Below are 16347 nucleotides of genomic sequence, written 5' to 3'. Positions count from 1 at the left end.
GTAGTCGAGATTCTCACAGGTTTACTAGACAGCAAATAAGCGGGTTCAAAGTGATAGGGGTCACGGACTCACGGCTTACATTAGATGGAGATGGATGGACTACCTAATGGAGTATGAATGAACAACAAGATTCACATTACTTCTAGGTTTTCGTTTTGATTTTTTTCGTCCTTTGTGACATTTAGTTCGTTGATGAAGATACTCTTTCGTCCTTTGGGGCCAACCTACAAACAATACATCTCATCTGTTTCCCGTTAATTAAATTCTAATTCTATTGTGATTGATAATCTGTGATGTGTCCATAAGAAATGTGGGCTGCAGTAGTGAGTTCATGCATTGTTCAGCCTTACTCAACACCTCCTTGCTCAACAAAAAAAAAAAAGCCTTACTCAACACCTAATTGGGATTTAATGCCACACTAAAGAATATTAGGGAAAGTCTATGGAAGTAGATAAAGAGTAGACAATAAGTTTGTTAACAATTAATCTTTTAGCAGATTTTTCTTCTCTTAAAACCGCGCATGTAGCATGTTTACATGTACGACCCCTCTAAGAAGTGAAATGGAATCACACCAAATTGCAAAAACCTTCTTGTAGCATTAATGTATATGAAACTATGCACATGTAGTTACAAACAATGAGTCACTGACCTAAACCATAGCTACGAGCGAGAGTTAATGAATAATCCTAGACTGAATAATTAGCAACTATTTTCAGTTTTAGATTTATTGAATATTGAACTCGCGAGCAAAAAAACAATGTAAAACCGACGATTGACCTAAACAACTTTCCGTACTAAGGTTGCAGAAGCATTACATTATTTTTATGAGCCTGGACGTCGATACTACGTTATCTCAATGTAAAACCGACGACGCCAACTTGCCAAAAAGTTGGATAACTTGGGGCCAGCATGAAGATCTTGTTCCTTGTCACCTTGTGCATCCAACACATCCTGATCATTACCACATAAAGGTATATTCACCTTTACACCACATAGCCAGTCGACTTAAAAGACAACCAAATCCAATCTCGCCCGCTATACACAACCCCCACCAATAGCTGCTGCTAGATGATTACCAAAAAATCATGGCATCACCTTCCGTTCACTCATTTTCGTACGTACATAGATAGACTAAGCTATCTGGTCCTTCTTCAATGAATGTTAGCTGCGTCGTCACTGAAACTGGCATTATCCGTCACGAGAATGCCCAAACTTGTGTTCCCACATCAGTTTTTTAAACTTTTTTATGTTGGTTTCGAGTTCGTATTATTTACAAGCTTAAAATCTAATACCTGAAAATGATAAAAGTTTGTTTGTAAGTGATTTATCGAGGGATGTCAGAACGCCACTGATCAAGAAATGAAACAGAGAGATTTTCTGACTACGCTATGAACGTCTCCTTCCCGAAATCAAACATGCGATCATGTGATTGTGCTAAAACTACTTAACTTGTAGCAACTATAATTGCTAATCCAGTTTTGTACTTACTCTTCTTCTCGAACAGCTGTTTGCTTAAGACTTCAATTTTGGAAGCTATCGTGTTTATGCATCCGTTAACCTTAAATAAAACTCTATAACTAGAGCTAGAGTTGTTTACATTTCATTTTTTTAGTCGATTGTGTGCCTATTCGTCAATTCTAGGTGTGACAAAGAAAACATTTCAAACAAATATAACCCTTATGGGAAGAGATGTTTATTAAAAGAACAAAATTGGGATAGAGATGAAACTTTTTAGCGAGACATTTAAAGAGAATGTAGAGATGGGGGTGCAGGGTGCCTTCCGCCGTAGGTTCGGTCACACTATCAATTTTATGTGTTTGAGTAGTTCTAAACCCGCCTTGAAAGAACCCGAAAATTTCATGTTGAATTTTCAAATGCCGCGGTATTGAGGTTGTTGAGTCCCTGTCTGATATGCTGCTGCAAAATTTTCCACAATAAGTCTAGAATTATTGGTCTTTAGTCTTATTTTCTGGCAAAAGAAATTTAGAAATGCTGAATTGTTTGTCGGTCATTTCAAAAAATAAAGTGACACAAAGTCTAAAAAATAAAAAATTGACGTTCTATGTACAATTGTTCTTTTAGGTGAAGAATTTGATTCTTTTTGGTATTTGATCCCTCTCTTTCGTTAAAATATCTGCATATGGTGTGTTCGTTTGTGTGTAGACTCGATACATGTAAAGGATGCTTCAAAAAAAATGTAAGGAATCTTTTGGTGAGAACGAAATTTCATGACTAAGTACGCAAAGAAATAGTTGAGTGCAAGATTAAAGCTAGCACTCAAAATATTCTCGCTCTATCTACTCTAGCGTTTTTAGGGGCCACTCAAAAGAAATTAGGGCCAACAATAAAACAAAAAAGGTCACTCAATCCTAAATTGTGTTCACCCCTTATCTCCCATATTTTGTAATGACAAAATTACCCTTCAATATTCGGTAGTTTGAGTAGGATTCGGGTGATAAAAATAATTGAGAGATTTTTTTTTTTTTTTGCTTTTTCGAACTTTGGTACAACCATAATCGGTAGTAAAGTGTGTTACTTTAACTTCCGAATGTATATTGGTTCCAAAACGAGATTTTTCCAAAATCTTTTAATTTTCGACTTTGGTACAACCATAATCGGTAGTAAAGTGTGTTACTTTAACTTCCAAATGTATATTTGCCCCAAAATGTATTTTGCCAAAATCCTTAAATTTTCGAATTTTGGTACAACCATAATCGGTAGTAAATTGTGTTACTTTAGCCTCCGAATATATTCATTTTTTGAATCTTAGTACTACCATAATCGGTAGTAAATTTAACTTCCGAATGTATATTGTCCCCAAAATGAGATTTTGCCAAAATCCTAAAATTTTCGAACTTTGGTACTACCATAATCGGTAGTAAAGTGTATTACTTTAACCTCCGAATATACTAAATTTTCGAATTTTAGCACTACCATAATCGGTAGTAAATTTAACTTCCGAACGTATATTGGCCCCAAAATGAGATTTTGCCAAAATCCTAAAATTTTCGAACTTTGGTACTACCATAATCGGTAGTAAAGTGTGTTACTTTAACCTCCGAATATACTCAATTTTCGAACTTTTAGCACTACCATAATCGGTAGTAAATTTGATTTCTGAATGTATATTGGCCCCAAAATGTGATTTTGCAAAATCTTAAAAATTTCGAATTTTGGTACTACCATAATCGGTAGTAAAGTGTGTTACTTTAACCTCCGAATATATTCAATTTTCGAAACTACCATAATCGGTAGTAAATTTGACTTCCGAATGTATATTGGCCCCAAAATATGATTTTGCCAAAATCCTAAAATTTTCGAACTTTGGTACTACCATAATCGGTAGTAAAGTGTGTTACTTTAACCTCCGAATATACTAAATTTTCGAATTTTAGTACTACCATAATCGGAAGTGAATTGTGTTAATAAGTGATGCTTATTATCTGTCGATTGTGTTCATGGCCTCAAATTCAAATTTTCAAAACTTAACAAAAGTTTCAAAATTTTCTACTTTCACAATCGGTAGTTAATGGTGTTCATTATCTATCGATTGTGTGTAACTTTTTGTACAGAGAAATTTAATTTTTAGAATCAAGAATATTCGGTAGATATCGATCAATTTACCTACCGATTATGGTTGATGTTCTTAAGAAACGAAGAACATCAACCATAATCGGTAGGTAAAGTAGATTATTATCTACCGATTATGTTTCTGCTAGTGTAAATCCAAGAACATCAACCATAATCGGTAGGTAAAATAGATAGTTATCTACCGATTATGTTTCTGCTATTGTAAATCCAAGAAAATTTTCGGATCAAATTTTTGATATCAAGTAATCAAATCCTAATTTTGAATCACAACTATTATCATCTATTCGTTTTGTTTGTTGAACTCCTTTTTTTTTTGATGTTCTAAGTTTCAACTTTAAGGTTAATGAATTTTGGGTTTTAATTTTAAACAATCAATCATAACATTTGTTTGATCGATGATCTTTGTTTTCAATCAAAATTAAAATGATGGAAAAAAATTTCAATAGGTGGAAAAGAGAAGAAGAAGAAGTGGAATGATATGATTATGAAAATAAATGATATAGGTTTAGATTTAGTATAAAGGTGAAGGACAATATAGACAATTTTTTATTTTTAAGACATCCTTTAACCTCTTTCAATGGATGGGAATAAAAAGGTGGCCCCTAATTCCTTTTGAGTGGCCCCTAAAAACGCTAGGCTGTCTACAATGTGTGTACATAAATGGGACACTAACGCGTAACTGATATAACAAGGAAAAGGTTGGATTAAGATAGTGAACTTTCTTCACCCCAATAACAATGTGATTGTAATAAATGAAACATAATCGGTAACAGGTACACACCATGAAAAAAAGTTGGATTAAGACACTCAACTTTGCTCACGAACACCCATAATGTGAATCTAATTAATGGGCAATAGACAAATGAAAAAGTTGGATTGCGATAGTAAACTTTGTTCTAATTTAGCTAGCAATACCAATGGAGTGGATGTCCATTTCACCCCCACCCACAGAAGTGAAGATGAGGCTGGATTGGCTAGGCTAGCGCCAAGTTGCTAGCCTGAACCTCCAGAACCTCCACCAATTCAGTCATTCACATTGAATATATGAGGAAACCCCACATGATACATTCATTCCTTGGAAGTTCCCAACAGTTTTAGGAATCTTTATTGTTGCGTGTGTGTCCCATTTTCAGTTTGCTATATTTGGTCTATATCACATTCACACCCATTTCATGATTCCATAATCCTTTTCCTATTTTGATTGTCAGTTATCACCACCATCAAGAAGTGATCACAAATTCCACTAGGTATTAAGGCTCTTCTTGATACAGGCATTCACCTGCCAGGCTCAAAATCAAGGTCATCAGCCATCTTCTTCTAGATGTAACGTTCTCTCTTCCACCCACCATTCCATTTGGGTAGGGCCAAATTTACAGAAGTGAATGTATACAGGTCCCACCACCCACATGTTTACTGTTACTACAACACAATAGTCTAATACAGCCATGTACCTCTTTTTTCTTTGTTTCTCAGTTTGTTCCTAAATGATCTCTTTCCTCAGTTTCTGCACACACTGAGCCATGGTGATTCTTTTAGTCAAAAGCTGAATTACACGTGAACAAAGAAACCCCTCTCTCTGATCTAGCTGTCTTCCTCTTTGTCTGGACGTAATCATTCACTGAACCAAACAAATTAGGGCAGCATCATTTAGCCTCTCACAGTCTCTATCTTTTCCTTGATTTGCTGCACAAACCAAACATTTATTATAACAAGAGATCACCCTTTCCTCTTATACCTTCATTTGCTTATATAAACAAGCAATATCCTATCACTTCACCACTTCATTCCCACCCTCACTCTCCGTCACTCTAGCTAGAAAAGAGAAGAATGGGGATTAAGCTTCATTCCCGCCCTCACTCTCTGTCACTTGTTCTGTTTCTGGGTTTGCTTATTCAGTTCTCATGGGCAGCAATAGAGAAGAAGACATACATAGTTCATATGTCAAAATCAGAAATGCCAACAACTTATTCACTTCATTCAAATTGGTATGATTCATGTCTTAAATCTGTATCAGAATCAGCAGAAATGTTGTACACATACAACACAATTATTCATGGGTTTTCAGCTCGGTTAACAGAAGAAGAAGCAGAATCACTCAGAACCCAACAGGGAATTCTTTCGGTATTCCCTGAACAAATCTACACACTGCATACAACTCGTACTCCATTGTTCTTAGGAATCGATAAATACGATGAATTAATTCCTGATGTGTCCGACTCGACCAGTAGTGATGTGGTAATTGGTGTTCTGGATACCGGTGCTTGGCCTGAAAGCAAAAGCTACGATGATAAAGGGATGGGTCCGATTCCATCAAATTGGAAAGGAGAATGCGAAACTTCGAAAGATTTCCCTTCTACTAGTTGTAATAAAAAATTGGTTGGAGCTAGATCTTTCTCCAAAGGTTATGAAGCTACATTAGGTCCAATTGATGAATCCGCAGAATCAAATTCTCCTAGAGATGATGACGGACACGGTACTCATACTTCAACTACAGCTGCAGGATCCGCAATCGCAAATGCTTCTGTGTTCGGTTACGCGTCCGGCACTGCCCGTGGAATGGCTTCACGAGCTAGAGTTGCTGTTTATAAAGTTTGCTGGAAGGGTGGTTGTTTTAGTCCTGATATTCTAGCAGCTATGGAGAAAGCTATTGAAGATGGTGTTCATGTCTTATCTTTATCACTTGGTGGTGGCAATTCTGAATATTACAGAGATTCTGTTGCAATTGGTGCTTTCACGGCAATGGAGAAAGGTATTCTTGTTTCTTGTTCAGCTGGTAATGCTGGTCCTACTCCTGATAGTCTTTCAAATGTTGCTCCATGGATTACTACTGTTGGTGCTGGAACTCTAGATCGTGATTTCCCTGCTTATGTTAGTCTTGGTAATGGTAAAAATTATTCTGGTGTCTCACTTTATAACGGCAAACCATTACCCGATAAAATGGTGGAATTCGTCTATGCCGGCAATGCTAGTACCGCTTCTAATGGTAATTTATGTATGACCGGTACTTTGATACCGGAAAAAGTTGCCGGGAAAATTGTCTTCTGTGATAGGGGGATTAATGCAAGAGTTGCAAAAGGAGTTGTGGTGAAACAAGCTGGTGGAATTGGAATGGTTTTAGCCAATACAGCTGCGAATGGCGAAGAGTTAGTTGCCGATGCTCATTTGTTGCCGGCAAGTGGTGTGGGTGTGAAAGCTGCTGATGCAATCAAATCTTATCTATTCTCGGATCCTAATCCAACGGCTACAATTATGTTTGCTGGAACGAAATTAGGCGTCCAGCCATCACCTGTTGTTGCTGCTTTTAGTTCAAGAGGACCAAATACAATCACGCCAGAGATACTAAAACCTGATCTGATTGCTCCAGGTGTCAACATCTTAGCGGGTTGGTCTGGTGCGGTCGGACCAACTGGATTAGCATCGGATACAAGAAGAGTAGAGTTTAATATCATATCCGGTACGTCCATGTCGTGTCCGCATGTAAGTGGTCTAGCTGGATTACTAAAGGCTGCCCATCCTGAGTGGAGCCCCGCAGCCATAAGGTCAGCTTTGATGACTACATCATACAACTCGTATAAATCTGGTAAACCTGTTCTAGATATTGCAACAGGTAACGCTTCTACACCGTTTGATCATGGTGCTGGGCATGTGGATCTAATTGCTGCCTTGGATCCTGGTTTGATTTATGATCTTAAAACTGAAGATTATCTCAATTTCTTATGTGCGATGGATTATACACCTGCACAAATTCGCAGTTTAGCGAAGAGTAACTTCACTTGTGATCCCCATAAGAAGTATAATGTTGCCGATTTGAATTATCCTTCATTTGGGGTGAATTCATACAGTACTGGTAGTGACGGTAGCACTCTTGTTGTTTTTCATACACGTACCTTGACGAATGTGGGCAGTCCAGGAACGTATAAGGTTTCGTCGGCGATCACTACTACAGGTCCGGGTAAGGACGCGGTTAAAATCTCGATTGAACCTGATACTTTGACTTTCACAAAAATGTATGAGAAGTTGAGTTATGAGGTTGTATTTACTACGACTACAATGCCTTCCGGCACAAATGTCTTTGGTCGTATTGAATGGTCTGATGGTAAACACATTGTCGGCAGTCCGGTTTCAGTTACTTGGAATTAGAAGGGGAAAATTTGATGAAACCGGAAGAAATGGCTGTTAACTTTATGGCTTAATTTGATGTTTTCCGACACGTAATTAGTGTTGGTTTTATTAGTAATTTGCTCCATAAATCTTCTCTATTAGTATTATTCATTAGGGTTATCTGATCATACATATGCAAGAAAACTATGAAATGCTGAAGTAATTCAGAGGGTCATTGTAGCAAAATATGTAAGAGGATGATTGAAAATGAATATACATATATACACAGTAACAAGTTTCTTGTTTCTACTCTTTTCATGCACTTTATCTTGTTTTGTTTTTCTACCTTTATTTACTTTATCTCATCTAATTGGAGACCTGGGTACAGGGTGCATATACTAGTATATGTTTTTGCGTCTTTTGACATTTTTCTCATTTTGGTTGGAAAATTTTATTTTGAGCAATGTAGCCATTATGGGATAGAATTAGTTGAAGTGAGGACTTCTACAATGAAGTTGGTTGTTGAACTTCATTGACAAACAGGGTTTCTTGAATTAAGATAATATTGAAATTTGATAGAGAGGATTCAAAAATTAATATTCTACGACTTTTTGGAAAGCAGTATATAAATAACAGTAGGACAAAGCTGTTAGCTAGTGTAGCTTTTTTTGTTTGATCATTTGTTGGCTATAGCGTAGCAAATGGAGGTTTTCGTACATGTATGGGATATCTTGTCATGCTCATGACGATTTTTCTAATATTACCTTTATGTCTCCTCCACTGATTAATAAAGTTGAAGGTATCGGACGTAAACAATCAGTAATATTGTTAGACTCTGCAATAAAATATTTATTGTGTAAATTGATTTAGGTTGTAAATGTCATGAATTATTATACCATAAAATTGGTTAAAAAGATCAAAATCAACAATTTCTGGGTGAAATGGGTAGTTAGATTTTGATACTGTTTAAATGGACAAAAATGTAAAAATAGGCAGGATGTAACCAGTTTTATCGTACCCATTTTCAAATATTTTTTCTTATTTTTAATTTACACAGGATGTATCCAGTTTCATCCTTGCTATTTTTAAATTTAAGCTATGATGAAACCAGTTTCATCCTTACTGTTTTTTTTGTCATTTCACCCAAACTATTTTTTACTCGTCCATTTGAACCGTGATTTAAAAATATTTGGACAAATGACCCATTTTCCTTATTATATCATATATTTCAACCTGAGGATTGAAATTTCGAATAGTTGTAAGATTAAGTCTTATGGGGTGTTAGTCTAGCAGCTAGATTAGCAGTCGGGACTACCTCCTAAGTCTTATGGGAGTGCTAATCTAGCAACTAGATTAGCAGTCCACGTCAACCCAGCGCTGAACCATTCAACACTGAATGGTTCAGCGCTTTAAATCTCAGCCGTCAGATAAAAATAAATCTCTCAGCGCTGAACCATTCCGCGAAAACGTGGTTTTTCAAGCGTTGAATCATTTAGCGTAACTATCTAGCATGCTAACAACTGGTAGGAGAGAGAACTAGTGTTAACTTTTTTGCCACACTTTTCTTTTTTTGAATTGCAACGCTTAAGTGCTAATCTAGCACCTCCAATCTAACCCATAATACTAAGTCTAAGAATTTGTTGCGGACTTCCTGCACGGAACCAGTTCTGATCAATTGGGAACTGATGCATAGAATCCAACTCGAGCGCGCACTGTGCATGCACAAAATCTGCGAGCAAAATCTATTCTCCGTTTTCTGCCTAATGAGTGAACTGGGAATTTGAGAAGGAAATCCTTAAAAGTTTTAACTGGGAATCTTTCACTCTTTTACTTTTGTGTCATCGAGGGGGAGGACACTGGTTTCTTTGTCGGAGATTCATCATCTTATCATGGAATCCAATATGAATCTGTTAATTATTAATATATGTATGCACTTCATTAAAGTATAATGCAGTGGGCTCATGTTTACGTCTTTTCGTTTGTTCATTATTGAACTGCATGTTGGAAATTTGGAACGAGAACATGCACTTATTATGATTAGTCGCAGTACTACTAACTTATCTCGATCGACTTATTAATGGACGACAAAATCATCTCACATCTTGTGTACACATATATCTCATTATCGGACACGTGTATACAGAAAGGTACGTGGAAAGCATGCAAGCCAAGACATCAAAACACGATGCGTCGCGAAGCACCAAATAAACCCCTAGGAGTTGCTTTATCTCATCCCCAGAAGAGGAGCTAAGATCAACGGTGGAGAGAAAGTCAGCTGACACGGACTGACAGGGGCAGAAGACACTTGTCTGACACGAGCAGACCCCTCAACCACCCGCATTAAACACTCTGAGCAGTGTACGTGTCGACCGACCTATGGAACGAGCGAAGATGCCTCCGCGGGATCGAGGGGGAAACGCAGACCTCTGCGTGATGGACACAAGACACTAAAAGATAAGGTTCCAACGGTCTTCAGAGATGGGTCCCACATTCCTACCTTATAAATACCCAATCTCCACAAAGGGGGAGGGGGATCGAAAAAACATCAGGAGAGAGGGAGAGAGAGAGAGAGAATAGCAAAGGTAAGGAATCCCATAGTGGAGAGAAATATGTAAACCCCAAGTCATTCAACTATTCGTGTAACCGTGAATAATATAGTAGAACAACAAACCCCGTGGATGTAGGCCTTAGTGCTGAACCACGTAAACCTTGGTCTTATTTACATTTCAGCACTTTACATTCATTTAGTTCCGCATGCATTTGCTTATATATGTTGTTTTCCTTTTATATTTGTACCCCATGCATAATCGCTACGCACGGGGAAGTTGGAGGAGGCCATGATAAACCCGTGGGTTTTGAGCCAATGAACCCACATCAGGGTATCATCATCGTAATCTCTTTAGACTTTAACAATTGATTGCGGGCATTCGGACCCCGCGTAGTTCGTGTGTCCACAATTTGGCGCTAGAAACAGGGACTTCGTCCCGGTAAAAGATTTATCTTGTCCTGTGATTTCATTCTAATTTGGCATACGATTGCTCCCATTTTATCAGCTCTGACTGTATAGATCATTCGTCAACAGTATTATATTCAAAAACCCACCTTTTGCCTTCGATAAGAGTTAGTGTTCCAAGCATGGGTTATTGTCCTAATCCGTCGGATTTACAATTTTCATAGTTTTTTTTTATATACTAAAGATCGCCTTTAATAAACCCGCTTTTGAAAAATTGTATTTCGACAACTAACCCGCTTCACGCGGATATTCCCGTTTCTGTTTGAATAAATTTATACAGAGAGAACGTGTTGTGAGTAAAGAAGGCGAGTTTACGCTAGATTTCGTCAACAAAAAGGCACGTGATGGAGAAGACGCAGGAAGCAGGAAAATCCAAAGCTTTGTCAAAAGAAACACCCCGGACAACCCCGATCATCACCCGAAGCAAGCAGAAAGGAGATAAAACTAAAATGACCAATCGAAGGCAGGATACCACTGAAATCACTTCACCCATGAACGCTAATTCTGTTGCAATGGCGGCTCTCAGAGCAGCAACGATAAAATATGGGGAAGCCGCGGTAGTCCCGAAGGCTGCGGAGGCTAGCAATACCTTCGCCATGAGTCAACTTAACCAACCAAGGGAAAGGGTGGATGAATCCAGAACATTCCAACCCGCGCATCTGCTAACCTTTGGAATGCCGCTAACAAATAACCAGAATCAAACCATACCGGCGGCTCGGGCACCGCAGAGGGGCGCTCACTCCAATTTGGAAACACCAGCAACAGAAGTTGAACCCCTGCCACCTTTAGTACAGACCATGGAGGAGGGCGGCGCCACGGCTGTAGCGGCACGTGCGGGGACTCCCAATCAGGGGTCCAACCAATCACACCAACTAATGGCTGAGCTCGAGGAACTGAGAAGGAACCAACAGGTTTACGCAGAAGCTGTAGCACTTTTGGCCAGAGAAAATCAAGATTTAAAGGAGCGGATTGCTCTAAGCACAAAGACCAACCAACAACTTGATGAAGCAAGCTCCAAAGCACCAGAGCCAAACCAAGACTGCAGAGTCGTCCTAGCGACTAATGAAGACGCAACAAGGAGACATAGCGTATCCGACCCGGACTATGACGATGGAGAATCAAACGGAAATGATCTGAAGAACTTAGAACACCAACGCGCAATGGAGGAACTGCGAGATGAGATGATGGCAGAGATCAGGCAATTGAAAAATAAACAAGGAGGGGGAAGGTTAGAAGAGGTTATGAGAGAAGCTAACTCCACGCCCCTGACGCATCGCTTGGCCAACACCCCTATTCCCCTGAAATGCCCTGTCCCGACGTTCGAATGCTATGATGGGTCCAGCGACCCTGCTGCACATGTTCGGTACTACAACCGCGTCCTAGCAAGATGGGGACAGAACGACGCCGTACTCTGTAGATACTTCCCGTCAAGTTTGAAGGGATCGGCGTTATCATGGTTTGATAATCTGCCACCAAACTTATCTTCTAGTTTGAAGGGATCGGCGTTATCATGGATTGAAGGGATCGGCGTTATCTTTGAAGGGATCGGCGTTATCATGGTTTGATACTTCCCGTCAAGTTTGATGACGTTCACGCTGTTGTTGGTATCGGTCATATATTGTGCGTCTCTCATCGCGTTGATCTTGTAGATTATCATCTACGTGTAAGTTCTCCTCAATATTACCTAATGTATGCTCTCTCCTTGCATCTCTTCGATTAGACTGACTTTGTCTTGACGAAATTCTACTGATCCTTTATCTTGATCGCGTAGCGCTTCTTGATCTTTGTGCTTGCAATCTGAGATTCTCTTCTCTTAAGTCATCATTCTGACGTATCAAATTCGCACGCTCTTCATCCTCTCTTTGTCGTTCTGCAATCAATCTTTGTCTAAGTTCTTCAAGTGTCATATTTTCTTCATTTCCTTCAATCCTTCCTTCATCTCCAGTTCTTTGTATCTCTTCTTCGGTAGAATTCGTATGTGCAGTATGAATACTCACTCTATCATAATCAATACCATTATTTTGCTCTTGTGTATGTTGTAGTCCATTCAAAACATCATTTCTTTGATTTTCTCTTTCTCCTTCCTCTAGTTGTTCAGGAATTTCACCTCTTCTTCGTTCGGAAATTCATTTACTTCTTCTAGATGTTGCCGCTTGCCAACAGTAGATCTGATTCTTACCATTACCACTTTCTTGTATTAACAGATTGAAAAAAAATGCGATGATGAAAATTCAAATGTTTAAAGAAAAATACTAGATGTTTAATTTTGGAAACTTGATTTCTAAACGAATTCACCAACAGGATATATCATTCCTCCCTGTTTCTAGCGCCAAAATGTAGTTGCAGGAAATCCTACAACCACATCCATTTTATACTATATAATTCTCTAAGTAATCATGATGAAAATCACTCGTTTATTAATCAAGATCTTGAAATCGAATACAAAATATTACAAAGATTTTATTTGCTCACCAAATAAACTTTCTCTCTCCTAAACTCTTGTCTAACACTCACCTTAGAGATCTCTCCCAATACACAGTTTCCTTCCCCTTATATAGGGTAATACATAGTGGATGACAGCTAATAGATCCCCTATTTTTGGAATCACTGCGCGTTATAATCGCTCATCTACATTCGCTCAACTTCGCACACTCTACTCTTTCGCACAGATCATCACACTTTACTCGTGATTATGTTGACATCATTAAATACGTCATCCTAATTTTAGAATATGCGATGGTCTTCGCTTAGACTTGATGACCTTTACTTCGCATACATAATGAATGTGCGATATTTCACTCCTACAGAAGCCACCAGCTATGCAGATCAATTAATACATCATCTAAATAATGTATGATTACTTAGTTAATTGTTTAATATTTATATCTCTATTTCAGAGCTCCAAGAAAACATTTTTCTGTTGGATCTTATAAGACCTCGTCACCTTTTTTTTTTTTCAATACCGAAGAAGATATATATTGCAAACTCTTCTCCAGAAGCAAATGTTGAGATCCACCACATCACATCGTAGATCGGCCTTGTTTTCTTATAACCTTTGGCTCTGTCTCTTCTGTGAGATGGAGTCTCTTATTGTAACTCCTTAATCTATACATATATATATTCGTTGTTGTATTGATTAAAAAAAAAACATCGTAGATCGGCCAATAAAAAACAATGGTTGATTACTGGTCATAAAGTTCCTAGTAACTGGGTTCCGTTTGAAGATCTTGATGTTCAATCGTTTGTGAAGGATGATACTCTTTTGATAACCAAAGAATTTCTATGGAGGAATGTACCCTGTTGTGTACACATATATCTCACTATCGGACACGTGTATACAGAAAGGTACGTGGAAAGCATGCAAGCCAAGACATCAAAACACGATGCGTCGCGAAGCACCAAATAAACCCCTAGGAGTTGCTTTATCTCATCCCCAGAAGAGGAGCTAAGATCAACGGTGGAGAGAAAGTCAGCTGACACGGACTGACAGGGGCAGAAGACACTTGTCTGACACGAGCAGACCCCTCAACCACCCGCATTAAACACTCTGAGCAGTGCACGTGTCGACCGACCTATGGAACGAGCGAAGATGTTTCCGCGGGATCGAGGGGGAAACGCAGACCTCTGCGTGATGGACACAAGACACTAGAAGATAAGGTTCCAACGGTCTTCAGAGATGGGTCCCACATTCCTACCTTATAAATACCCAATCTCCACAAAGGGGGAGGGGGATCGAAAAAACATCAGGAGAGAGAGAGAGAGAGAGAATAGCAAAGGTAAGGAATCCCTTAGTGGAGAGAAATATGTAAACCCCAAGTCATTCAACTATTCGTGTAACCGTGAATAATATAGTAGAACAACAAACCCCGTGGATGTAGGCCTTAGTGCTGAACCACGTAAACCTTGGTCTTATTTACATTTCAGCACTTTACATTCATCTAGTTCCGCATGCATTTGCTTATATATGTTGCTTTCCTTTTATATTTGTACCCCATGCATAATCGCTACGCACGGGGAAGTTGGAGGAGGCCATGATAAACCCGTGGGTTTTGAGCCAATGAACCCACATCAGGGTATCACCATCGTAATCTCTTTAGACTTTAACAATTGATTGCGGGCATTCGGACCCCGCGTAGTTCGTGTGTCCACAATTTGGCGCTAGAAACAGGGACTTCGTCCCGGTAAAAGATTTATCTTGTCCTGTGATTTCATTCTAATTTGGCATACGATTGCTCCGATTTTATCAGCTCTGACTGTATAGATCATTCGTCAACAGTATTATATTCAAAAACCCACCTTTTGCCTTCGATAAGAGTTAGTGTTCCAAGCATGGGTTATTGTCCTAATCCGTCGGATTTACAATTTTCATAGTTTTTTTTTATATACTAAAGATCGCCTTTAATAAACCCGCTTTTGAAAAATTGTATTTCGACAACTAACCCGCTTCACGCGGATATTACCGTTTCTGTTTGAATAAATTTATACAGAGAGAACGTGTTGTGAGTAAAGAAGGCGAGTTTACGCTAGATTTCGTCAACAAAAAGGCACGTGATGGAGAAGACGCAGGAAGCAGGAAAATCCAAAGCTTTGTCAAAAGAAACACCCCGGACAACCCCGATCATCACCCGAAGCAAGCAGAAAGGAGATAAAACTAAAATGACCAATCGAAGGCAGGATACCACTGAAATCACTTCACCCATGAACGCTAATTCTGTTGCAATGGCGGCTCTCAGAGCAGCAACGATAAAATACGGGGAAGCCGCGGTAGTCCCGAAGGCTGCGGAGGCTAGCAATACCTTCGCCATGAGTCAACTTAACCAACCAAGGGAAAGGGTGGATGAATCCAGAACATTCCAACCCGCGCATCTGCTAACCTTTGGAATGCCGCTAACAAATAACCAGAATCAAACCATACCGGCGGCTCGGGCACCGCAGAGGGGCGCTCACTCCAATTTGGAAACACCAGCAACAGAAGCTGAACCCCTGCCACCTTTAGTACAGACCATGGAGGAGGGCGGCGCCACGGCTGTAGCGGCACGTGCGGGGACTCCCAATCAGGGGTCCAACCAATCACACCAACTAATGGCTGAGCTCGAGGAACTGAGAAGGAACCAACAGGTTTACGCAGAAGCTGTAGCACTTTTGGCCAGAGAAAATCAAGATTTAAAGGAGCGGATTGCTCTAAGCACAAAGACCAACCAACAACTTGATGAAGCAAGCTCCAAAGCACCAGAGCCAAACCAAGACTGCAGAGTCGTCCTAGCGACTAATGAAGACGCGACAAGGAGACATAGCGTATCCGACCCGGATTATGACGATGGAGAATCAAACGGAAATGATCTGAAGAATTTAGAACACCAACGCGCAATGGAGGAACTGCGAGATGAGATGATGGCAGAGATCAGGCAATTGAAAAATAAACAAGGAGGGGGAAGGTTAGAAGAGGTTATGAGAGAAGCTAACTTCACGCCCCTGACGCATCGCTTGGCCAACACCCCTATTCCCCTGAAATGCCCTGTCCCGACGTTCGAATGCTATGATGGGTCCAGCGACCCTGCTGCACATGTTCGGTACTACAACCGCGTCCTAGCGAGATGGGGACAGAACGACGCCGTACTCTGTAGATACTTCCCGTCAAGTTT

General features: G+C 39.5%; 1 protein-coding gene across 1 annotated transcript; it reads left to right on the top strand.

Moving 5' to 3' along the window:
• The first annotated feature begins 5060 nt into the window (after positions 1–5060).
• LOC113293727 (subtilisin-like protease SBT1.7) lies at positions 5061–8001 on the top strand. The gene has a single exon (XM_026542268.1). The coding sequence runs from the start codon at positions 5419–5421 to the stop codon at positions 7729–7731; it is 2313 nt and encodes a 770-aa protein (XP_026398053.1). The 5' UTR covers positions 5061–5418; the 3' UTR covers positions 7732–8001.
• Positions 8002–16347: the final 8346 nt, after the last annotated feature.

This window comes from Papaver somniferum, chromosome 1, assembly GCF_003573695.1.
Source record: "Papaver somniferum cultivar HN1 chromosome 1, ASM357369v1, whole genome shotgun sequence".
Lineage (NCBI taxonomy): Eukaryota > Viridiplantae > Streptophyta > Magnoliopsida > Ranunculales > Papaveraceae > Papaver > Papaver somniferum.
The sequence above is the reverse complement of the archived record's forward strand: the minus strand, read 5'-3'. Positions and strand labels throughout refer to the sequence as shown.